Consider the following 26,740-nt stretch of genomic DNA (forward strand, 5'->3'; position numbering starts at 1 on the left):
TTCAATAAAATGTATTTGTATAGCGCCACCTGCTGTTTGTTCTTATTCTTATTTCTTTGTCCTGCTCACTGAGAAGGCCACACATGCTCAGTCTCATCCTTCAACTGCCTCCTGAGCTGTGATAGGGAGAGCACAGACACACCCCCTGAGCTGCAGCAGAAAAGACACTCCCCTTGAGCTGTCAGCTTGATATAAATCTAGCAGAGCAATGAATGAGGAGATCTCAGGATCCATGTGAGGTACAGCGCTGGTTCTAGCTTTGTTAGAAAGAGATTGTCATGTTCTATATGATGTCTGATTCTCATTATATACAACCTTGACCTGTCCTCTGCCTTCGACACTGTTGACCACTTCCTTCTCTTGCAAACTCTCTCATATCTTGGCATCACTGACCTGGCCCTCTCCTGGATCACATCATACCTCACAGACCGGACGTTTAGCGTCTCCCACTCCCGCACCACCTCCTCGTCTCATTCCCTCTCTGTTGGTGTCCCGCAAGGCTCTGTCCTAGGACCCCTGCTCTTCTCTATCTACACTTTTGGCCTGGGACAGCTCATAGAGTCCCATGGCTTTCAGTATCACTCTTATGCTGACGACACACAAATCCACCTCTCTGGTCCAGACATCACCACCTTACTATCAGGAATCCCACAATGTCTATCTTCTATATCATCCTTCTTCTCCTCTCACTTTCTAAAACTTAACATGGATAAAACAGAATTCATCCTCTTTCCCCCATCTTGCTCAACCCCCCCAACATTCCTATCTATCACGATCAATGGCTGCACACTCTCTCCGGTCAACAAAGTCCGCTGCCTTGGAGTGACCTTGGATTCTGCCCTCTCCTTCAGACCGCACATCCAAGCCCTTTCCACCACCTGCCGCCTCCAACTCAAAAACATCTCCCGCATCCGCGCTTTCCTTAACTTTGAATCTGCGAAAATGCTTGTACATGCCCTCATCATCTCCCGCCTGGACTACTGTAACACTCTCCTCTGTGGCCTTCCATCTAGCACTCTCGCACCCCTCCAATCTATCCTCAACTCTGCTGCCCGACTTATCCACCTCTCACCCTATTACTCCTCTGTCTCTCCCCTCTGCCAATCCCTTCACTGGCTCCCCACTGCCCAGCGAATTCACTTCAAAGTACTAACAAATACATACAAGGCCGTCCATAACCTGTCCCCTCCCTACATCTCTGAGCTACTTTCCCGATACATCCCCACACGCGCTCTCCGATCCTCACACAACCTCCTTCTCTCCTCTTCTCTTATCACCTCTTCCCACAATCGCCTCCAAGATTTCTCCCGCGCATCCCCCATACTCTGGAACTCGCTACCCCAACAAATCAGACTCTCACCCACAGTGGAATCCTTCAATAAAAAACTGAAAACCCACCTCTTCAGACAAGCCTACAAGCAGTGACCCTGCTGCCTCCATACCGGCATGACCAATTTCACCCTCACCTACTGTGTCCTTCTCCCATGCCATGTAGATTGTAAGCCCTCACGGGCAGGACCCTCTCTCCTTCTGTACCAGTCTGTAACTCGTCATGATTAGTGCAATTGTCTGTATTATGTATGTGCACCGCTTATCATATGTACAGCGCTATGGAATGAATGGCTCTTTAATAATAAATAATAATAATAATAATTAGTCATGGGATAATCCCTTTAATAGAAAACTTCTCAGAATAGCCTTAAAGGGAGTCTTTCACGCAGATTCACCCTATTAATCTAATAACAGTGTTATGTCTACGGCATCCCCCCTATTAAAACTGTGCTTACCGTTAGTTCCTTGTTAGCATTGTTGTGCAGAAAAACACTTTTAATCCGTATGCAAATTAGGCTGTGAAGGTGCCCAGTCGGGCCGGGGCATCGCAGTTTACCGTGCGTTATCGCGTTCATCGGCGCATGCGCGGGATTATGGACGGGAGGAGGGAGGTTAGAGCAGAGACTAAGGGCGGGCAGACGCGGTGGAGTGGCTTCGTATGAGAATGACCGAGGGGCCTGGGCACCGGCCGTTGTAACTCCGCCCCTGGGCACCTTCACAGCCTCATTTGCTTACGGATGAAAAGTGTTTTTCTGCACAACGATGCTTGCAAGGAACTAACGGTAAGCACAGTTTTAATAAGGGGGTGCCGTGGACATAACACTGTTATTAGGTTAATAGGGTGAATCTGGTTGAAAGACTCCCTTTAAAGCAGTGCTTCTCAAATAGTGGGGCGCGCCCCCCAGGGGGGGCGCCAGGCTCCGTAAAGGGGGGCTCGTTCAGGGCCGGCCTTTGGGGTGTGCGAATTTCTTCTGTATAATGCCGGCAGGCAGGCCGGGCGGCCGGCGCATCCCTCAGTGATGTCACGTGCCTGCGCTGCCTGCTTTATGAATGAAGCAGGCGGCGCAGACAAGTGACGTCACTGAGGGACGCGCCGGCTGCCCGGCCCGCCTGCCCGGCCCGCCTGCCGGCATTATACTGAAGAAATTCGGATATACAGTACTATTAGGAGTGAGGGGGGCATGTTTAATAACTTTAAACGGCGGCGGCGGGCACACGGAATCTGTGGATGGCACAGTTAAGAGGTGGGGGTCTGTGGATGGCACTGTTATGGGCTGGGGGGGGCACTGTGGATGGCACTGTTATGGGGTGGGGGGTCTGTGGATGGCACATATATAACAGTGCCAGCCACAGATCCCCCTGTAACAGTGCCAGCCACAGATCCCCCCATAAGTGTCCGTCATCCACAGATCCCCCCATAAGTGTCCGTCATCCACAGATCCCCCCATAAGTGTCCGTCATCCACAGATCCCCCCCATAAGTGTCCGTCATCCACAGATCCCCCGATAAGTGTCCGTCATCCACAGATCCCCCATAAGTGTCCGTCATCCACAGATCCCCCCATAAGTGTCCGTCATCCACAGATCCCCCCATAAGTGTCCGTCATCCACAGATCCCCCCATAAGTGTCCGTCATCCACAGATCCCCCCATAAGTGTCCGTCATCCACAGATCCCCCCCATAAGTGTCCGTCATCCACAGATCCCCCCATAAGTGTCCGTCATCCACAGATCCCCCCATAAGTGTCCGTCATCCACAGATCCCCCCATAAGTGTCCGTCATCCACAGATCCCCCCATAAGTGTCCGTCATCCACAGATCCCCCCATAAGTGTCCGTCATCCACAGATCCCCCCATAAGTGTGTGTCCGATCCACATTTCTTTCTTTTTTTATTCTCTTATACGTTAATAAGGATACAGTGTTATGCAGAGGTGTACTTATAACAATTTTATAGACAAATGATACTATTTACAGTCGCGCGGGGGGGGGGCGAAATGTTTTCTTCTTCCTAGGGGGGGCATGACAGAAAATAATTGAGAAGCACTGCTTTAAAGCATATCTGAATTTTAAAAAAAGTTTGCATAATGGCTGTGCTTTTTTGTACAATCATAACTGTGAAGGAACAGGTCTTTCTTGAGCTCCCCTAATATATTATTCCCTCTTGCTGCTGCACAGCTAGATGCATTTCACTCAGAAGGAGGGGTCATCTTCCTTCTGTGAAGCCAGCACTGTACTGCTGTGACGTCCTTTCCCTTCCAGTTATGTTTGTTTTCAGCTCTGGAGCTCACAGAACAGATAAGGAAGGATAAATCACACTTACAGAAAGGCAGAACACTCCTGTTATGCTCAGAAGCTGTGTAGAAGCAGTTCTTTTGTCAGGCTCAGGATCTCAGCTAGCTCTGACTCGCCCCGACTTCCTATCTGCCGTCTTCTGAGTCTGTTAGCAGGGACGGATCTTGCCTAACAACTGGAAGTGGACTGCAAATTAGGTGGAAGTGAGACCCCTGGTGGCCATGACTTTACAGCTTTTTTTCAGGTGGATGCAGGCAGATTTTTTAAATGAATTGATTTAGATATTTGCTACCTACACCGTTCTCTATTAAATGAAATGAAATTGTGCCATGCCTCAAGGTAGGCAAGCGTGACTGTATCTTGACATCTGAGATTAGCTTTGGCGCAATCACCATTGAAGAAATAACGTCCATATTCCATACGTGAGGTTGTTTCTGATTGATTGAATCTTTATTACATCTTTTTCAGCCGTGAACATACATGACCTCTCTCGCGCATCATCTTATATGTACATGACCTCGGTATCACATGACCCTAATCTCACATTTCATCATTGGTTCATATTATACATAACCCGGGGTCGATATATCTGTCTTCTCCATATCTTACATTGCCCTTCCAGAGGGTTTGACGTCTATAATCTTATAATATAGAATTTTTTATTTTTTTGGGAAAATAGTGATCCATCAAGACTTTCTTAAGATATAGATCTGTATATGTACATCATTTATACAGAGAGCTCTGTGACCATATATATATATAGACAATATATAGGCACACGCTTCATGTACAGGGGTGCACCACCAATGAGGCCAGGTGAGGCGATTGCCTAAGGCGGCAAGACATAGAGACAAGTGGGGGCAGTGGCAAAGCTGTGGGAATATCTCTGTATATTCAACTGTATCACAGTATGCCTTAAACAGTAGGGGTTGGGCGCCGTTTTAGTTTTCGCCTCAGGCAGCAGAAAGGCTAGGTGCACCCCTGTTCATGTACATTACATTTGTACACTCTGCCAGGTTCCCCCCCTGATCACAGCATATACGCTTGAGATGTTCACGGGGTTGACCCTATGGCTTCTATAGAAAAGTTACTCTATATGTAGGCTCAGTGGGCATTGCACGTCTATATGTACCCATCCTCAGTCTATTATATACAGATTGCCTTTGATGGCGAGTCATAATCATCGATCATTGCCTTGCAACACCCATACGATTCCCAGTAGACTATAGAAAATGCATGCCTAGTGCTCACACCCATAGAGACAGTATAGCAGCTATACTCAACCAGCATTGGATAAAGCATCACATCTATGTATAGACCTGGCAGCGTGGCACCCCCAAACATGGGGTATAACCCTTATTGCACCCTTTATGCACCAGGAGTCTTACTAGCATTTTGTAGGATTGCCCCCCCCCCCCTATGTGCCAAGCGTCTTTACTAGTCAGGAGACTTATATACATCCAGAGTCACATTTCTCCAAGGCAGTGGTGGCAGGTGTGGGATCACAGGCAGGACATTCATCATCTGGCCGAGCTGTCTGAAGATGCAGGGTCCCGATCTGAGTCTTCAGGGTCTTCATTACAGGCGGATTCACTACTAGGGGGTGGAGACCTGATAAAGGCATCAAATTATACATAATTAGTCTCGCTCCATAATTGCATACATATAGGTCCATGAGTATTACATTTCTATATAGCATCTACTCACTATGCTGGTGCCCCCGGTCTGTATTTATTTAGTTTTTAGGGCTCCACTCTGGGGTCTGTATTTATTTGTAGCTCTGAGGACTGGTCTGTGGTGTGTATTGGTTACGATGGTCTGGGGTCTGTATTTAAGGTGCTGGTCTGGGGTCTATATTAGTTTAGGCAATCTGGTCTGGGGACTGTATATGTTTGATGGTCAGATCCGGGGATTGTATTTATATTTGGGGGGGGGGGGGGTCCATATTTATTTGGGGTTCTGGTCCAGGGTCTGTAATTATTTAGGGGTCTGGTCTGGGGTCTGGTCTGGGGGCTGTATATATTTGTGGCTCTGGTCTGGGGTCTGGTCAGAGATCTGGTCTCATTTTGCGTTCTAATGAAGGGGGTCATATGCCCTACTTATTAAAAATTAAAATGCCCTAGGTTTGTCCTATACAAATGAATGGGTCATATGTAAAAAATAAAATAAAATAGTGCAGCTTAATTGAGCGTTTCTTGGGCGCTCCTTTATGTCACTTTTTATAAATAGGCATGTATGACCTTACCTTTGAGTTGAGATTTTGGGTGATCACCATGCGAGAAATGACGTCCGTATTCCATACATAAAGTTGTCTCTAACGCACTGATTTAACATTATATTTTTTTTTACATCTTTTTAACTGTGAACATATATCGTAGAGTATGTACATGACCTCAGTATCACATCACCCTAATCTCATAGCAGTCATTTCATGTTCAGGGGGTTGCCTACCACTTGACCTGCTGTTTGGGTGACTACTGAGTAATGCAGCGAACGAAGTGATCGGGCAGTTCTCTGCTACATAAGAGACAGGTGGGCGTCCCTATGATCTGTCCTAAGCAGTGACAATGACCAAAGTCGCCTTTGGGTCCACCAAATTACAAAGTTCTAATGGTCCACACATCTGAATTTTTTATACAGTATCTACTAGCATGGAAGAACATGCTTTGTTCGGAGGGCGGCCGGCTCACCTCTCCTCTGACTCTGACTGGGTGATTAACCTCCGGCACGTCTCCATCTGTACATCCAGTCCTCTCTTCATGCTGCACATTTCCATATATTCATGAAGGTGCCGCGTCATGTCGTTCTTAGCCGTCGCCAATTCCAGCTGGAAAATAGGATGACCTTAGTCTACACGCCCCATGGTCATTCGTAGGACTGCATTTCTAGGTTGCCCTCGTAGCTTCTCCGCCCATCTTACCTCTATCTGGTCTATGGTTTCCTGGTATTCCTTCTCCCGGTTCTTGAAGAGAGACTCTGTGTCTTTTATGACCTCTTCTAAGCTGTCGTCCTGGGTCTGAGAAAGAGAAGAAACGTTTATGACTTAGGGGGTACTACTGGTCTCATATACCAAGTGATATCTTCCTGAATTTTGATTAGAAACCAACAAAGGGTCTCATTAGTCCAAATGTTGGCCTAACATGTGACCTGTGTAAAAAACAACAATACCCTTTTCCCAGAAATAGCGCCACTTTTGTACAGAGGCCATGTCTGGTATTGCAGCATTGAACATGGCTGAGCTGCAGTACCAGAGACAGCCACAGTGACGCTGTTCCTAGTAAAAAAAAAAAATAAAGAAAAAAAAAACAGGTCTTTTTGACTAATCCTGGGCAGTCCCTTTAGGACCACGTCACACTTTTTCAGGATATTTGTGTTTTCCCTTACGTCCTACCAGCAGCACAGATGGGGTTAACCACCCCCCGTGGACTGGTAGGACCGGCGGAGCCCAAGTAAATAAGACAATTAAGTATCCCTTATAAAGGAGGGAATCACCCCCAGCCCACTGTGTTTTTTCTGTCCTCCCGGACAGGAGGACTGGCGGTGATCCCCTCTTTCTAGGGGATCTTTCTCTTTTCCCGGGTGCCTAGGGGTTTTAGCCCTATTTTTTTCCCCTTGGGGAAATATTTTTCCGGGCTTTTTGCCCAGTCTTCTCTTTTAGCTCCTTCGGCCGGCAGCTTACCTGCTGTCGGCTCCTCGCATTTGCGCTTCCGTTTCGCGTCTCTCGGCGGAGTCCTTGGTCCGGTTTTCTGCGCCCGTTGGGCGCCGCCATCTTCCGGAGGTGGCGTCAGAGTGTCCTCTGACGTCACTTCCGGGGTTTCCTCGCGGCATGTTGCATGTTCGCCGGGGATATTATTATTGTTATTTCTTTCTTTCCTCCTGTTGGGAGGATTTTTGTTATTCCTTGCCCTGCTAGGTAGCATTGGTTTATATGTTTATACAGTGGTTATTTTTTTTTCCCACCTGGGGCGTTTTTTTTTTCCTCGGGGTCCAGCCTCTTTCTATTTAAGGAAGCATTGTGCACCTGCTCGGTCTCTAGCTGCACATGCTTCTCAGCTTGCTCCCAGAGTCCCTATAAGATGGTGTTTTCTCTGCTTACTGGTGCTTTGTTCTTCGTCTGGCCCTTTTTTTCAGCTTCCTCCGGTCTGCCTCTTACCTTTTCTGCTTAGTAACATCTATTTTTAATATACAAATATTTTATACGTCTTTTCTTCCTGCAGTGATGTCTTCTCCGCGGGATCCTGATAGCAGAAAGTCAGTTTCTAAGAGGAAGCATTTATCCTGCTATGATTGTAGCACTCCTTTGGAGGATAGCTATCCGAGGGTCCAACCTTCGGGTGAACCTACCATGCAGGACATGTATGCATGGGTAAAGAGCTATGTGGATGGGTCCATCAAGGGAGTCGTGAACCTGCTTGATGAAAGGCTTCCTACTCCTGCTCAGACGCCTATGGAGACCTCTGCTCCGGTGGAGAGACCTTCTGTGGTCTCCTTAGTTTCTTCCTCCTCAGATGAGGAGGAGCTTACCTTGTGTTTTTTTCCTCCAGAAAAGACACAAAAGCTACTCAAGTCCATCAGGTCGGAGGACCATGATGTTGACCCGGGGGAGCCTTTCCGATCCCGCTAGTCGGGCACCACGTGTCTTTAAAGCGGATGAGACCCTCCTCTCTGTCATGCGTACAGAGTGTAAGAGACCTGAGAAAGGTCCGGTTCTAACCAAGAAATTTAGAACCATGTTCCCGATGGCTAAATCCTTGGTGGAAACGTGGGGTTCCATTCCCAAGGTGGACATGGCTATTGCCAAATTGTCCAGACGCACTCTGGTTCCAGCAGACGATGGGTCTAGTTTTCAGGATCCCCTTGACAGGAGAACGGAGTGCACTCTGAGAAGAGGTTACACGGCAGCCACAGCATCCGCTTCTACAGCCATTGCTGCTACCGAGGTCTCTACGTTCCTCCGGACTCGCCTGAACCAGATTCAGACTGACGTGGATCAGAAGGTGTCTCATGAAGACATTCTGGCTGCCTTCAAGACCATTAACCTGGCTACGAATTTCATGTGCGATACTGCGCAGCTTCAGCTGAAATTGGGGCCAAATCCATAGCCCTTGTGTCAGCGGCCCGTAGGCCTTTGTGGCTTAAGCCTTGGGTCGCTGACAACTCCTCTAAATACAACTTATGTGGCCTTCCCTTTGAGCCCAGCCGTTTGTTCGGCTCGGAGCTTGCTATAATTATGGAAGGCCTATCAGATAAGAAGGGGAAGAGTCTTCCCCAACAGTCCTTTCGAGGGTGGGGCAGACAGGACTGCGGAGGTAGGTCTGGCCAGCAGTCAAGAGCTCGAAGGGACTGGGGAGCGCAGCAAAGGGGTTCGAAGCGCTCTCGCGAAGGAGCCAAGGATAGAAAATCCACCTTCTGACTATGGGCCTCCTCGAGGCTCTTGGATGACTCCCGTTACTCCTGCCGTCCTGCCAGAAAGCTTCCTCATTCCTCTGCCTCATCTACCCGACGGGGGCCGTCTCTCTCACTTCAAGGAGGATTGGATCCGAAATATTTCAGATCCCTGGGTCCTGAATATCATCTCCAAGAGGTATTTACTGGAGGAGGTTCCGGCAGGGGAACGGGGCTTAGGGAACTACTCACCAGTTTTTCTGGTTCCCAAGACGTCAGGAGATCTCCGGATGATTATCGATCTGAGGTATTTCAATCGGTATATAAGGAAGGTGAAGTTTCGTATGGAGACCATCAGGTCAGTGGTTCACGTTCTCAATCCTGGGGACGTGATGGCAACCCTGGACCTCAAAGATGCATATCGGCACATCCTGATTCATCCTGCTTCGAGGAAATATCTCAGGATCGCGGTCCAGGTTTCGGTGTCACCAGATACCTTCAGTTTGTTGCCCTTCCTTTTGGCATTTCTTCTGCCCCTCACACTTTTACCAAAGTGGTGGTTTCTGTGGTGACGGCTTTAAGACTTCAAGGACTACTGACCATCATTCCTTATCTGGACGATTGTCTTTTGAAAGCCTCTTCTCTACCGGTCCTCACCCACCATCTTCATGTAGCAATCTCCTTTCTGTTCCGCCTGGGTTGGATCATCAACTGGCAGAAGTCGAACGTGAGCCCGTCAACTTCGGTAAGATATCTAGGCTTCATAATCGACTCCGTCGGGATGTCTCTCCAGTTGACTCCAGAAAGAAGATCCCGGATACAGAACATGGCAGAGTTTCTATCCGTTCCTCGACGAGTCCCAATTCGGACTCTCATGAAGATGTTGGGGCTCATGTCAGCGTCTGCGGAAGCAGTTCCTTGGGCTCTATGGCACCTCCGCCCTCTACAGTCGGAGGTCCTCTCCAAATGGAATAAACTCCCTGTGCTCTCTGTCTTGGCGAACTCGGTATTCCCTCAGATGGTGGTTCCATCTTTTAGATGGGAAGTCTATGACCCAGCCAACCTGGATCATATTGACAACAGATGCGTCCCAACTAGGCTGGGGCGCTCACATAGACGACTCTCCAGTTCACGGAACCTGGTCTCCTTAGGAGCGGATTCTCTCATCCAATCTCCGCGAGATTCGAGCTATGCGGCTACCCCTTCTTCACTTTGCCCCTCAGATTCGGGGCAAAGCTGCGAAAGTCTAGTCAGACAATATGACTGCGGTACTTTACATCAACAAGCAGGGAGGCACAAGATCACTTCCCCTCCTATCAGAGATCGGGGTGATTCTGGATTGGGCAGAGTCGAACCTTTCCCACTTATCTGCGATCCACATTCGAGGCTCCCTCAATATGATAGCTGATCGGCTGAGCCGCGTTTTTCCAACAGTGGAGTGGTCTTTACATCCAGAGATATTCAAGCAGATAGTCCTCAAGTGTGGAATGCCAGAGGTGGATCTTATGGCAACAAGGTTCAATGCCAAGGTGGAGAGGTTTTACTCCCTTTACAGGGAGGACAATTACCTGGCGATAGATGCTCTGTCAATATCCTGAAGGTTCAGGCTGGCTTACATCTTCCCTCCGTTTTCCATGATTCCGAGGGTATTGATGAAAATCCGTCAGGATCAGGCCTCTGTGATAGCCATCATAACGTTTTGGCCGAAGAGATCCTGGTTTACCCAGCTCACCCAAATGAGTCGAGGGCAATATTGGAGGCTCCCTTCTCGGCAGACCCTGGTGTTGTGGGACATTCACCTCTGCTCAGATCTGCACAGGTTCAACCTGACAGCCTGGAGGTTGATCAGTCCCTTCCCAGAATAGAAGGGCTTTCAGAGTCGTTCCTGAGAATGCTGTCTCATTCAAGAGCGGACTCCACCAAGAGAGCCTACTCACGGATTATGAGGATATTCTCATCCTGGTGTACCTCAAAGGAGATAGCGTCTGCAGATCCGCCCCTCTCCGCCATCCTTCAGTTCCTGCAAGACGGCATTGACAAGGGGTTTGCTCCATCTACTCTGAGGGTTCAAGTTTCAGCCATCTCATCAAACGGTTCCTTAAAGGAGCTTAAAGATTAAAGCCTACAGTACTGAGACCCATTCCTCAATGGGATTTATCAGTAGTTCTCAAGGGGTAAGCATCTCCCCCCTTTGAGCCTTTGGAGGAGGTGGATTTCAAGTTTGTCACATGGAAACTTTTTCTCCTTGCAGTGACTTCGGCCAAGAGGGTCTCTGAGCTTCAAGTTCTCTCAGCACACGAGCCCTATACCATCTTTTTGCAAGACCGGGTCCTTCTAAGATTTCTCCCGTACTTTAGGCCTAAAGTTCCTTCGTTCCAGAATATCAACCAGGTAATATCCCTCACGGTTCTTTCTACACCTTCTACCTCCTCCGAGGAACCTGTTAGACATCCTCTGGACGTCTCGAGATGCCTCTGGATCTATGTGGATAGATCAAAGAAGTTCAGGAAACATGAAAATCTTCTAATCCTGTTTTCCGGTAAGTTTAAAGGCCGTAAGGCATCTAAACCATCCATCAGTCAATGGATTAAGGAGGCTATTAGAGAATCCTTTGTTTCCCAATCTCTGGACCCTTCGGGGTTAGTGAAGGCCCATTCTACTAGGGTCGTAGCTACTTGTTTTGCCGAGAGGAGTTTTCTTCCTCTCAACATCATTTGCAAGTCTGCCTCCTGGAGCTCTAAATCAACATTCATCTCCCATTATAGATTGGATGCCAGATTAGCTGAAAACTCGGCCTTTGGGCAGACTTTACTGGATTCTGCCAGGCATGAGGGCCCTCCCTAGGGGTTCTTCTTGCTATCTCCCCATCTGTGCTGCTGGTAGGACGTAAGGGAATCGTTAATTTCTAACGATAATTTGTTTTCCCTTAGTCCTAACAGCATCACACAAAGATCCCACCCTAGTAAGTCTAGTTTTTTCCTTGCTATAACACAGTGGGCTGGGGGTGATTCCCTCCTTTATAGGGGATACTTAATTGTTTAATTGTTTTATTTACTTGGGCTCATTAATAATTCCGCTGGTCCTACCAGTCCACGGGATGTGGTTATCCCCATCTGTGCTGCTGTTAGGTCTAAGGGAAAACAAATTATCGTTAGAAATTAACGATTTGTTTCTGGCACTGATGATGTTATGTAATAATGTGAAGATGACATCTATGAAACTCTCAGGTTTTTGCACCCCCTATAGGAAACTGGAGGCATTACCTCTCCTTGGTTGTCGACAGCAGACATGGCGTATCCGGAGAAGTCCTCCCATAATAACAACGTTTCATCCGTCTCTTCCCAAGCAAGGCTGTCACAGTCATCCTCAAAATCATAGTCACGTCTGCAGAAGGAAACCATTATCAGAGACGATACTATTATACATTTTATATGTCATGTTACATCTGCAGTGCACAGTGGATCCTTCCACCAAAAGTTTTTACAATTGTGTTTTGCACTTGCAGTACCGCTTTCCACCACTTCAGGTGCCAAATACTCTCTATAGATCTAATGCAACAGCGCCCCCAGTTAGTGAACTTGCTAAATGAAACGACACTAACTTTAAAAGGATGCAGCCTACAGAAGTGCCACATACCTCTGTGCATGGTCTCATTCCGCTACGTGCAATACGGATGCAATTACTGCCATCATATAGTGGACCTCTTCCATTATGCAGGACCAGGGCACTATGGGGCCCCCAAGTCTCTGGTGGTGACTGTTTCTGCTGCAGCCCCAGTTCCCTGACCTGGGGCTGCAAAACTACAACTGCTCTTAGGTTCTGAGAGTCACAGTGATGCTGGGAGTTGTAGTTTTGTAACCACAGATCAATTCTAGTTTCATAATGTACTGGTAAAGTAAATGACGCACAGCTGGTTCAGCATCTTCTGCATCTCCTCGTTGATACTCAGAGCAGTACTTTCATCTTCCTCTCCTCCTCTTGCACTCTCGCTCTCGCACACAGATGTCTCATCGTCGGTTGCGGGTTTCCTCTCTTTTCTTCTTCCCAAAACTTTCATAGGAGAGAGGTGGACGGTCTGGGGAAAATGGAGTGAGACAACTGGCATAACTAGAACTGACTGGGCCCCATAGCAACTTTTTGAGTGCTGTCGATGAAGTCACAGGTTACTAGAGGGGGCGCTATGATTCTCCTTTAAGACAATTCATTCTCAAATGCTTTCACACAATAATGAACCTTTGCAGAGACGTCTTGGGATTTCATTCCAACCTGCAGCATGTTGATCATGTCCTCGCAGCTACGCTGCTGAGCCACGTCGCACAGCTTGGCAGTGATATCGATGCGTCGGCAGATGTCCATATCTACCCGCATGGCCTTCTCCTGGATCTTGGTATCTAGGTCTGTCAAGTTCTAGGACACAGAATGGAAGGGATCACCTATTGTCCAGTTCGCCCCCAAATGATATGGAAACCATCAACAAGGTGCTTTTGACGGATCTTTCAATCTTTTTATGGGTCTATATTTCGTTCTTTGAGTGCATAATGGTGACCTACTGTCATTGGGCTGCAAATCTTAATAAGCACCCTCAATAATTCCCCTTGAGTTTATAAATGTGAACGCCCCACGTAGGCATCAGGCATTCATAGGGTTATAGATTTAGATATTTGTGTATCGATGAGCATATTCACATAGCATAGGAGCAATAAGCTCCATCAGCAACAGTAGTCAGCCTGCTTATCGACGGTTTCCATTTTTAAAATTAAGAGCTTTTTACATTTGCATTGCACCTTGAAAATAAGAACTGAAAACTGGATAAAAAGCATGAAAAATACACAACATTGGTAAATATGTTTGATACACCAGATACTCACATTGCTCATTAACCCCTTGAAGACAACAAGTTCGGCTTTGAGCTGCTTGACCTTCATTGCCAGCTCTTCCTGGTAAAGTGCTGAATCCTGCGCCTCCTGTGTGGAGAGAGCAGATGCGGTTACCAAGCATTGTGAGATAGTCTACCCAAGATCCTCACCCGTAGACCATTCTACAAATTATTTTTCTCTATTCTTTTAATTTTTTTTTCAAATGTCATTAATAGTTGTAAAATACATGGCTGGTATGAAGATACAGAGGCCATTCTGCTTTAAGAGAAATGCAGTACCATTAACAACCACTGTGTGGCAGACTGATCCTTTTGTCCACATTATTACATTGTATTGGGTATCAGTACATTCATATGAAACAGAAATATATATATGCATCTGTCAGCAGTTTTGTACCTATGACACTGGCTGACACTGTTACATGTGCGCTTGGCAGCTGAAGGCATCTGTGTTGGACTCATGTTCATATGTGCCATTATTGAAGTTTTAATATGTGCAAATGAGCCGCTAGGAGCAATGGGGGCATTGTCGTTAAACCTGTAGGCTCAGCTCTCTCTGCAACTGCCGAGCACTCTGCACTTTGACAGGACCAGGCAGTGAAAGCATTTACACCGCCTGGTCCTGTCATAGTGCAGAGGTCGCGGCAGTTGCAGAGAGTGCAGAGGCTCTAGGTGTAATGGTAACGCCCCTGTTGCTCCTAAAGGCTCATTTGCATATATTAAAACACAATTTTTCTCAGCAATGCGGGCAAGATGCCTTCAGCTGCCAAGAGCACATGTAACAGGTCAGCCAGTGTCTTAGGTACAAAACTGCTGACAGATGCCCTTTAAGAGTCTTTACCAAATCTCAGCCACACACTACAGAAAAAAAATCTGCAGAAATTGACCGGCGTTGATCTTCACAGCAGAAAATCTGCTGCAGATTTGGTTTTGCAGCGGATTTCACCCTATGCATTGCAAAAGATGAAAACCGCGCTGGTAAGCCACACCCCAAGTCAATTTCCGCTGCAGTTTTTTTTTTATGTGTGTATAAGATTTCTTTAACTCTCATGCACCTTGCTGCTACTGTAAAGCGCTGCAGATTTTTCTAAAAAAAATGTGCAGATTGTTATGCCGCATGTAGTTGTACCCTTGCTCCGCATAGGGTAAAATCCACAGTATAATCTGCAACAATACTCTTTGCAATAAATTTTGCAGTGGATTCATTGTTTTTTTGCAAAATCCGCAGATCCCCCCCCCCCCCCCCCCCGCTGAATTTATGTCCCATGAGAGTTCAATATTTTAAGGGGTACCTTCAGGATAGGTCATCAATATCAAATTGGAGTGGGACCGACTCCCAGCACCTGTGCCCATCAGGGGCTATGGTCCCCTCACAGCATATCAACCACAGCGCCATAGATTGTATAGTGGCTGTGCTTGGTATGGCAGCCCATGATTTGAATGGTACAGATCTGCACATAGGCCACGTGACCAATGAATGGTTATGTAACTTTAATGTGTGTATTATGTCCTACAGGCTGTGTATAGGAGTAATAGTTAATCACCATGCTTCACTGTAGCAATGGTATTGGGCAGGTGATGAGCGGCGCCTGGTTTCCTCCAGACATGACGCTTAGAATTGAGGCCAAAAAGTTCAATCTTGGTTTCATCAGACTCTTGTTTCTCACAGTCTGAGAGTCCTTTAGGTGCTTTTATTACAAACTCCAGGCGGCTTTTTATTGTCTTTCAATGAGGAGAGGCTTCTTTCTGGCAACTCTGCCATAAAGCCCAGATTGGTGGAGGCTGCATTGATGGTGGAACTTCTGGAAGTTTCTCCCATCTGCACACAGCATCTTTGGAGCTCTTCCAGAGTGATCATTGGGTTCTTGGTCACCTTTCTTACCAAGGCCCTCTATGCTCTTGGGAACTTTCAGTGTAGAGAAATGTTTTGCCCCCTTCTGTGGATCTGTGCCTCCACACAATCCTGTCTCTGAGCTCCACAGGCAGTTCTTTCCTCCTCCTCCTGGCTTAGTTTTTGCTCTCATATGCATTGTCATCTCGGAGACCTTAGTTATATAGACAAGGCTGTGTCTTTCCAAATCATGTCCAGTCACCTGAATCTACCACAGGTGACTCCACAATCAAGGTGTAGAACATCTCAAAGATGATCCAGAGAAACGGGAGACCCCAGAGCTGAATGTCAAGTGTCATCGCAAAGAGGTTGAATAGTTATGTCCAGGCCAAATTTTAGATTCAATAAATTTGCAAGAATTTCAAAATTTCGGTTTTCACTTTCTCATTATGTGGGATTGATTGCAGAATGATGGGGGATAAACTTGATCTTTTTATTTTGTCACAAGGAGCAACGTAACAAAATGTGAAAAAAAGTGAAAGGGTTTAAAGACTTTCCTAATGCATTGTATTCTGCTGAATCGTCTTATACAGAAGAATACAATAAAAGAGTATACCACCATGGGTGCTCATGGGCAGCGTATGGCACTGTACGCATACACAATGGTGTGCTGTACATCACTGCTGCTGGAGGTATACATTCATAGGTTGTATCAGTGAGTCCTATTCTTTGGATCCCCTAGAAAAATGAGGCCCTCGGCCTAAAGCGGCACTACTAAGTGGTTCTGATGACATCATGTCTCCTTCTGATTGACTTTGTCCTTGTTTCTGGATGCTGCTCTCGTCTCTGTCCTCTGACTAGAGTGGTACCTGTTGTTCTACTCCTGGATCTGACCACATACTCGTTGTGTCTTCTGGCCCATCAAATCCTGGTGACATCCCTTTTCTCTGCTCACGGGTGTGTTACGGTTCCTTCAGAGCAGCAGTCACAAATGGAATATATTTTTGGTGATTTCAACCTTGGGATCCGACCAGGAAAGGCCTTACCTCCTTGTGTAGATTATTTATACCTCATACCATAGTCTAGCCAACACCAAGTCTCCCGTCAGGACCACTGAAAACAATGGATGCTGGGAAAAGGAGATCAGTGATGACATCAGTGAGGGAGGAAGTAGCTAGCTTCTCTTTTTGCAAGACAGAAGTGAGCAAATAAAAGGGAAGATATGTGACTGAAGAACATGGATGTGAAATTTTCTATTCCCATCTGTGGAAATATATTTCATGGCAGAACCCGGAGCCTTGAGGCCGAGGATGACCTGACTGCCATCTATGTAGGTCACATCAGATCTAATTAGTGTGCTAACTGGAACATATTCTAATGTAATCCATGCGTGACGGGCGCTTGCCATAAATTAATATCGCTCCTGTCGGTTGCCCTTCGCTGTACCACATGACATCACTCCTACACCCCCACTAACCCCCCCCCCCTTTCCCAACAGTTTACCATGCCCAATGAATTTGAGAAGTTTTTGGTGGGTTCCTCAAAAGGAATGGACTAGGCATACGCCCCACAAGGCATACGCCCCAGGGTCTCCACGACTTTTTGGACCTACTGGGTATCCTCTATTCATCCTACCTAGACAGATCAGTTCTTTCAATCCAGATGTTAAATCCCAACTGGATCAGGAGAACCAGATGTCCAACGAGTACATGTCCAACCCCAGAATAGGGTCCTAGGATGCATAATGTTGTGATGTGTTGAATAACCCATATAGCTCTGTATGGATCAGTCAGGGTTAACAATCCTGACTGCCCTTGTAGGAAGCTAGGTGATTGACTTAGGTCTGCCCCTAGTTTAGTAAGTGTGACTCTAGGTAGTGTTAGGCTACTTTCACACTGGCGTTTTGGCTTTCCGTTTGTGAGATCCGTTCAGGGCTCTCAGAAGCGGTCCAAAATGGATCAGTTTTGCCCTACTGCATTCTGAATGGAAAAGAATCCGCTCAGAACGCATCAGTTTGCCTCCGTTCCGTCTCCATTCCGCTTTGGAGGCGGACACCAAACTGTCTGACGAAACTGAGCCAAACGGATCCATTCTGACACACAATGTAAGTCAATGGGGACGGATCCGTTTTCTATGACACAATCTGGCGCAATAGAAAACGGATCCGTCCTCCATTGACTTTCAATGGTGTTCAAGACGGATCCGTCATGGCTATGTTAAAGATAATACAAACGGATCCGTTCTGAACGGATGCAGGCGGTTGTATTATCTGAACGGATCCATCTGTGCAGATCCATCACGGATTTGCACCAAACGCGAGTGGTGCTATCAAGAAGGCCATCTCTACTTTACAGTACTTCCACAAGGTGGCACTAGCGAGATGGTTCTCTTAATTGCCTATAAGTCTCTATACACAGCTGGTCTCTTTAAGGTACAGTAACATGGCACAACGTCTAAGTAAGGCCTCTTTCACACTTGCGTTGTCCGGATCCGGCGTGTACTCCACTTGCCGGAATTACTTGCCGGATCCGGAAAAACGCAAGTGTACTGAAAGCATTTGAAGACGGAACCGTCTTCCAAATGCGTTCAGTGTTACTATGGCACCCAGGACGCTATTAAAGTCCTGGTTGCCATAGTAGGAGCGGGGAGCGGGGGAGCAGTATACTTACAGTCCGTGCGGCTCCCGGGGCGCTCCAGAATGACGTCAGAGCGCCCCATGAGCATGGATGACGTGATCCATGTGATCACATGATCCATGCGCTTGGGGCGCCCTGACGTCACTCTGAAGCGCCCCGGGAGCCGCACAGACGGTAAGTATACTGCTCCCCCGCTCCCCACTACACTTTACCATGGCTGCCAGGACTTTAGCGTCCCGGCAGCCATGGTAACCACTCTGAAAAAGCTAAATGTCGGCTCCGGCAATGCGCCGAAACGACGTTTAGCTTAAGGCCGGATCCGGATCAATGCCTTTCAATGGGCATTAATTCCGGATCCGGCCTTGCGGCAAGTGTTCCGGATTTTTGGCCGGAGCAAAAAGCGCAGCATGCTGCGGTATTTTCTCCGGCCAAAAAACGTTCCGTTCCGGAACTGAAGACATCCTGATGCATCCTGAACGGATTTCTCTCCATTCAGAATGCATTAGGATAATCCTGATCAGGATTCTTCCGGCATAGAGCCCTGACGACGGAACTCTATGCCGGAAGACAAGAATGCAAGTGTGAAAGAGCCCTAACTGTACTCCAGAAAGAGAGCGAGAGAGAACTAGAAGGTCCAGAATCTTCAAGGCCGAGCACTGGAGTCAGTCAGTAAGGTATTCGCTGTTTACGGCTGAGAGACTTTACTGCAGGGGGAGGAACATTGCTAATACATGCTTCACACCTGAACACGGGCCTGGCCAGCCGTATCTTAATCCTGTGCCCCTCCGCCGGGAATTACAGACAGCCTTAGATTCTGCAGAGAGACTTTAGAGAGATAGAGGGCATACTACAACCCCCATCTTTGCTCTTATCCAAATATCGCTATCTGGGGAGATTTACACTGTGAATTGTTTGGAACTGTGTTTTATACTGCTGGATGTACTACAACTGCAATTCTGCACTTTAGTAAAGAGAGGCTTATCAATTTTCTACATCTGGCCTGGTTACTGACTCCAGCACCATTTGCCGGCCTCTGCACCCACATCTCCTGCCTTGCATCTATACAACATTCAGAACAGCAAGGTCACCCCAACTATTATCAGGAAGGAGCCCTAACATTAGGGTGTGCCCCAAGGGAAGAAAGGGTGTGCCCCCTCGTCACTGCCTATGCCCTAGGGAGCGTCGGTGTGAGGATTGCCACTGTGAATAACTGTTTCAGCCAAGGTCACCAACACTCCCATCCTCCTCTCCGCTCCTCTGGGGATTGAGGCACAGGGCACCTCTGTTGTAATGGGCAGGATACAATGCAGCATACAGCTCAGAGGAATGTGCCACTATTATTGGGCAGCACAATATGCGGCACTATTTTTGGGGATGCTATGTGTGGCAATAATTTCAGATTGCAGATTGTGCAGTTTTGTGACGGAAGTTAGGATTTAGGCCATACTGTAAGTCAGAGAGATGGGGTATGTGACTACTGAGATGCAGCAGGGCGTAGCGCTGATGCATAGCGGTGTATATGGGATGATATCATGGAAGGGATTGTCTCACCTCATCCAGCTCGGCCACCCTCTGCTGCAGCTGAACGCGAGCCGTGTACTCCTCCTCCCATCTACAAGAGACAGACACAGAAAGATCAGGAGCCGGGCCTCAATACAAGGGCCGTGACGGGTTTTATTGGGGAAGGGGTGTATTCTACACGTCCATGCTGCATGTAGACAGATTCATATTGCAGACATATTCATTATGCAATTTGCGCAGATTTGGTGTAAATTGCGACAAAAAGGATCTTAAAGCTTTCTCCAAAAGGAATGAGTTTTAGTCAAATAAATAAAAATAATTAGATTGGTGGAGGTCAGAGCGCTGAGACCCCCGCCAGTCTCTAGAATGAGGGGAGAGAAGTTCACATACACTATAGAAAAGGACACATCTGCAGGATTTTCTCAATATCTGACATGAAATCAGAAGAAACCTTTCCTGTTTTTGGTCAATTAGGATTACCATCATTATTATTATTTGCCAAATGCCAGAATAATGAGAGAGAACGTTTTAAGGCATTTTTATTACTTTCTGCAAAGTTAAAAGTTGACATACATTTCATTAATATTTGGTACCATTGCTCTTAAACTGTATGACTTGGGTCAAACGTTTTGGATATCCTTCCACAAGCTTCTCACAATAGTTGGTCGGAATTTGGGCCCTTTCCTCCTGACAGAACTGGTGTGACTGAGCCCTTTCAGCTTTGCCCATAAATTTTCAATAGGATTGAGATCAGGGCTTTGTGATGGCCGCTCCAAAACATTGACTTTGTTATCCATAGGGCTCATGCCCACGAAAGTAAGGGCTTCGTGCCCATGTTGCGGACCGCAAATTGCGGTCCGCAATGCACGGGCACCGACTGTAGGGTAACGCATCCGGATCGCGGACCCATTCACTTAAATGGGGTCCGCGATCCGCACCGCAAAAAAGTACTTTTTTGCTGTACGGAGGCACAGCCAGAAACACCTCCGGATTTCCAGATTTGCGGACCCATTCAAGTGAATAGGTCTGCATCTGTGATGCGGAAAGCACAAGGCTGGTGACCCGTGTATTGCAGAACTGCTGTATGCGCGGAGCCTTATGTTTGTGGGCATGAGCCCTTGAGCCACTTTGTAACCAGTTTGGCAGTATGCTTCGGGCCATTGTCCATTTGGAAGACCCATTTCCGCCCAAGCTTTAACTTCCTGGCTGATGTCTTGAGATGTTGCTTCAGTATTTCTCCATAATCTTCTTTCCTCATGATGCCATCACTGGCGGATCCAGGGGGGGGGGGGGGGGGGGCAACGGGGCAATTACCCCCCCACCAAGCTGCTCAGAAGTGGGGGGCAACGTCCTCAGGACAGCGAAACAGATGCCTGTGGTTCTGGGGGGGGGCAGGGGAGCGAGAGGCGTCTCCCTTCCCCTTCCTCTAATAGGCTGCCGGCCTAGTGGCTGCAGCCTAACAGAGGCCGGCGCAGGCGGCGCGATGACGTACGCCTGAGCCGTACAGCGCGGGACACAGGCTGGAAGAGGCCTGCATCGCATCGCTGACATGGAGGTAAGTATAAGTGTTTTTTTTTTTATATGTACAATAGTTTTACTGGCATATAGGAGGGGGGGGGGGGGGCTCTTGTTACTGGCACATTGGGGGGGCTCTTGTTTACAAGGGGGTATTTTTTGCATTTTCACATTATAAGGAGAATTATTTCTACTGGGGGGGCATTATGGTGGGCTTTATTACTCCCTCATGGTATGACCCCGTAGTAGCAGCACCAGCCTCTCCCTGCTCTGCTATCCCTCTGCCCCTTCTCCAAATCCTTATTATGAAATCTTTCTCATTAGGATAAAACACAACATCAGCTCCGCCGAGCCCCCGGCCAAAGTGTGGAAGTGGTGTCCGAGATCCCCAAGGGTCAAGTAACTGTAAGTGTTCATGTGGAGTATGTTTATGTTATACACATATAGCATCCACTGTGCCCCACAATATACAGTATACCGCTACACTGTGCCCCACAATGTACAGTATACCGCTACACTGTGCCCCACAATATACAGTATACCTCTACACTGTGCCACACAATATACAGTATACCGCTACACTGTGCCCCACAATGTACAGTATACCGCTACACTGTGCCCCACAATATACAGTATACCTCTACACTGTGCCACACAATATACAGTATACCGCTACACTGTGCCCCACAATGTACAGTATACCGCTACACTGTGCCCCACAATATACAGTATACCTCTACACTGTGCCCCACAATATACAGTATACCTCTATACTGTGCCCCACAATATACAGTATACCGCTACACTGTGCCCCACAATATACAGTATACCGCTACACTGTGCCACACAATATACAGTATACCGCTACACTGTGCCCCACAATATACAGTATACCTCTACACTGTGCCCCACAATATACAGTATACCTCTACACTGTGCCCCACAATGTACAGTATACCTCTACACTGTGCCACACAATATACAGTATACCTCTACACTGTGCCACACAATATACAGTATACCGCTACACTGTGCCACACAATATACAGTATACCTCTACACTGTCCCACACAATAAACAGTATACCTCTACACTGTGCCACACAATATACAGTATACCTCTACACTGTGCCACACATTATACAGTATACCTCTACACTGTGCCACACAATATACAGTATACCTCTACACTGTGCCACACAATATACAGTATACCTCTACACTGTGCCACACAATATACAGTATACCGCTACACTGTGCCACACAATATACAGTATACATCTACACTGTGCCACACAATATACAGTATACCGCTACACTGTGCCACACAATATACAGTATACCTCTACACTGTGCCACACAATATACAGTATACATCTACACTGTGCCACACAATATACAGTATACCGCTACACTGTGCCCCACATTATACAGTATACCTCTACACTGTGCCACACAATATACAGTATACCTCTACACTGTGCCACACAATGTACAGTATACCTCTACACTGTGCACACAATATACAGTATACCTCTACACTGTGGCACACAATAGACAGTATACCTCTACACTGTGCCACACAATATACAGTATACCTCTACACTGTGCCACACAATATACAGTATACCTCTACACTGTGCACACAATATACAGTATACCTCTACACTGTGGCACACAATAGACAGTATACCTCTACACTGTGCCACACAATATACAGTATACCTCTACACTGTGCCGCACAATATACAGTATACCTCTACACTGTGCCACACAATATACAGTATACCTCTACACTGTGCCACACAATATACAGTATACCTCTACACTGTGCCACACAATATACAGTATACCTCTACACTGTGCCCCACAATATACAGTATACCTCTACACTGTGCCACACAATATACAGTATACCTCTACACTGTGCCACACAATATACAGTATACCTATACACTGTGCCACACAATATACAGTATACCTCTACACTGTGCCACACAATATACAGTATACCTCTACACTGTGCACACAATATACAGTATACCTCTACACTGTGGCACACAATAGACAGTATACCTCTACACTGTGCCACACAATATACAGTATACCTCTACACTGTGCCGCACAATATACAGTATACCTCTACACTGTGCCACACAATATACAGTATACCTCTACACTGTGCCACACAATATACAGTATACCTCTACACTGTGCCACACAATATACAGTATACCTCTACACTGTGCCCCACAATATACAGTATACCTCTACACTGTGCCACACAATATACAGTATACCTCTACACTGTGCCACACAATATACAGTATACCTCTACACTGTGCACACAATATACAGTATACCTCTACACTGTGCCACACAATGTACAGTATACCTCTACACTGTGCCCCACAATATACAGTATACCTCTACACTGTGCCACACAATATACAGTATACCTCTACACTGTGCCACACAATATACAGTATACCTCTACACTGTGCCACACAATATACAGTATACCTCTACACTGTGCCCCACAATAGACAGTATACCGCTACACTGTGCCACACAATATACAGTATACCTCTACACTGTGCCACACAATATACAGTATACCTCTACACTGTGCCCCACAATATACAGTATACCTCTACACTGTGCCGCACAATATACAGTATACCTCTACACTGTGCCACACAATATACAGTATACCTCTACACTGTGCCACACAATATACAGTATACCTCTACACTGTGCCACACAATATACAGTATACCTCTACACTGTGCCGCACAATATACAGTATACCTCTATACTGTGCCACACAATATACAGTATACCTCTCCACTGTGCCGCACAATATACAGTATACCTCTACACTGTGCCACACAATATACAGTATACCTCTACACTGTGCCCCACAATATACAGTATACCTCTACACTGTGCCCCACAATAGACAGTATACCGCTACACTGTGCCACACAATATACAGTATACCTCTACACTGTGCCACACAATATACAGTATACCTCTACACTGTGCCCCACAATATACAGTATACCTCTACACTGTGCCGCACAATATACAGTATACCTCTACACTGTGCCACACAATATACAGTATACCTCTACACTGTGCCACACAATATACAGTATACCTCTACACTGTGCCACACAATATACAGTATACCTCTACACTGTGCCGCACAATATACAGTATACCTCTATACTGTGCCGCACAATATACAGTATACCTCTACACTGTGCCGCACAATATACAGTATACCTCTACACTGTGCCACACAATATACAGTATACCTCTACACTGTGCCCCACAATATACAGTATACCTCTACACTGTGGAGTCTGTTCTATAAGCACCATTGTTTTGTGCCGGCGGACACAAAATAATCTGGAAGTGCCCCTCCCGAGACCAGGCTCTGGATCCGCCACTGGATGCCATCTATTTTGTGACGTTCACCAGTCCCTCCTGCAGCAAAACCACCCCACAACATGACGCTGCGCCAAGCGTCTCCCTTTTTCCTCCAAACGTAACGATGGTCATTATGGCCAAAAAGTTCAATTTTATTTTCCTCAAACCACAGGACACGTCTCCAAAAATGTAGGTCTTTGTTCCTGTGTGCATTTGCAAACATTAATCTGGCTTTTTTCTGTTTCTTTTGGAGTAATGTCTTCTTCCGGGCAGAGTGGACTTTCAGCCCATGTTGATACAGCACTCGTTTCACTGTGGATATGGACACAATCTTACCAGCTTCCGCCATCATCTTCACAAGGTCTTTTGCTTTTGTTCTTGGGTTGATATGCACATGCCGGACCAAAGCGCGTTCATCTCTGGGACACAGAACCCGTCTCCCTCCTGAGCGGTATGATGGCCGGACATTCCCATCTTGTTGCATATAATTGTTTGTACAGATGAACGAGGAACCTTCAGGTATCGTAAAATTGCACCCAAGGTTGAGCCAGACTTGTGCACGTCCACATTTCTCTTCCTGGTATCTTGGCTGATTTCTTTAGACTTTCCCATGATGCTACACAAAGAAGCCGTGTGTTTCAGGTGTGCATTTAAATACATCCACAGGTGTGTCTCTAATTAACCCAGATGTTGCCAACAAATCTAACAGAGGCTTCCAAACACATGACATCATCATATGCGCAGTCCAGAATTGTTTAACCCTTTCGCTACCAGCGCCGTACATGTACGGCGCTGGTAGCGCTGTGCAAGCATGACGCCCGCTTGCTCGTGCAGCAGGCCTCATGGCCGGCAAGTCTCTGCTGTTTCAAACAGCAAAGACCTGTGGCTAATTACCGCAACCGGCAATAATGCAGATCGCGGTAATTAAATACTTTAGATGCCGTGATCAAGCGAGATCACGGCACCTGAATGCGCAAAAACCCGGAAGCTCACTCTTCCGGGCTTAGTACTGAAGCCGCGTGCGACCAATCGGGACTTCAGTACATGCGCTGAATGCTCTGAGTCTCTATGGAAAGTCAGAGCATTAATGCTGCAATTCTTATTTTTGGCCACCAGATGGCAGGCCAACATAAGAAATGAGCAAAATGCTAAGAAATGGTCATTTTTTTAAACCCCTTACAGGTCAAAATTAAGAATTAAAAAAACATAATTTATAAGGTCATTTATGAGCCTTAAAATGATGATAAAATTTTTTATACAAAAGTAAAAAAATATATAAAAAATAAAAAATATATATAAGTTTAAATCACCCCCCTTTCCGTATAATAAAAAACAATACAAAAACCTAAATAACAATAAATATAAACATCCTGGGTATCGCAACCGAAAACGCCTATAATATTAAAATCTAAAAAAAAATCCAATACAGCAAATGGCGTCAAAATGGCCGATTTGCCATTTTTTCATTGCTTCTTTTACCCCAAAAAATGAAATAAAATGTGATCCAAAAGTCATGCACACTCCAAAATGGTATCAATAAAAACTATGAATGAGCCTCTAAACAGCTCAGTAGACATAAGTATAAAAAAGTTATGGGGGTCAGAATATGGTGATGTAAAAAAAAAAAAAAATTCTCAAAGTTTACATTTATTTTTACACTATTTACACATAAAAAACCTATACATATGGGGTATCCTTGTAATAGTACTGACCCAGAGAATGAAGGGCATGGGTCAGTTTTGCCGTAAACAAAACGGTCTGGGGAAAAAAATCCATAAAACGGTGGAGGGATTGAGGTTTTTTTTCCAATTCCACCCAGTTTGGAATTTTTTCCCCGCTTTCCACTGCATTTTATGCCATAATTAATGGTGCCATTAGAAAGTACAACTTGTCCTGCAAACTCTATCTATCTATCT

At 46.4% G+C, this 26,740-nt stretch overlaps 1 protein-coding gene across 2 annotated transcripts in view; it reads right to left on the reverse strand.

Moving 5' to 3' along the window:
• Positions 1 to 4,292: 4,292 nt before the first annotated feature.
• Positions 4,293 to 26,740, reverse strand: part of IFFO1 (intermediate filament family orphan 1) — a 46,490-nt gene continuing 24,042 nt past the window's right edge. Inside the window, exons 2-9 of one of the 2 annotated variants that reach the window (XM_040436956.1) lie at positions 19,903 to 19,963; positions 13,877 to 13,972; positions 13,242 to 13,415; positions 12,917 to 13,083; positions 12,272 to 12,392; positions 6,544 to 6,639; positions 6,314 to 6,450; positions 4,293 to 5,234 (exon numbers count right to left, since the gene is read on the reverse strand). In XM_040436956.1, the coding sequence (XP_040292890.1) occupies positions 5,144 to 5,234; positions 6,314 to 6,450; positions 6,544 to 6,639; positions 12,272 to 12,392; positions 12,917 to 13,083; positions 13,242 to 13,415; positions 13,877 to 13,972; positions 19,903 to 19,963 (943 nt within the window). In that variant the 3' untranslated portion in view covers positions 4,293 to 5,143. The remainder of the gene's footprint in view (positions 5,235 to 6,313; positions 6,451 to 6,543; positions 6,640 to 12,271; positions 12,393 to 12,916; positions 13,084 to 13,241; positions 13,416 to 13,876; positions 13,973 to 19,902; positions 19,964 to 26,740) is intronic. The other variant, XM_040436957.1, reaches the window with a different exon arrangement.

Source organism: Bufo bufo, chromosome 6 (assembly GCF_905171765.1).
Source record: "Bufo bufo chromosome 6, aBufBuf1.1, whole genome shotgun sequence".
Lineage (NCBI taxonomy): Eukaryota > Metazoa > Chordata > Amphibia > Anura > Bufonidae > Bufo > Bufo bufo.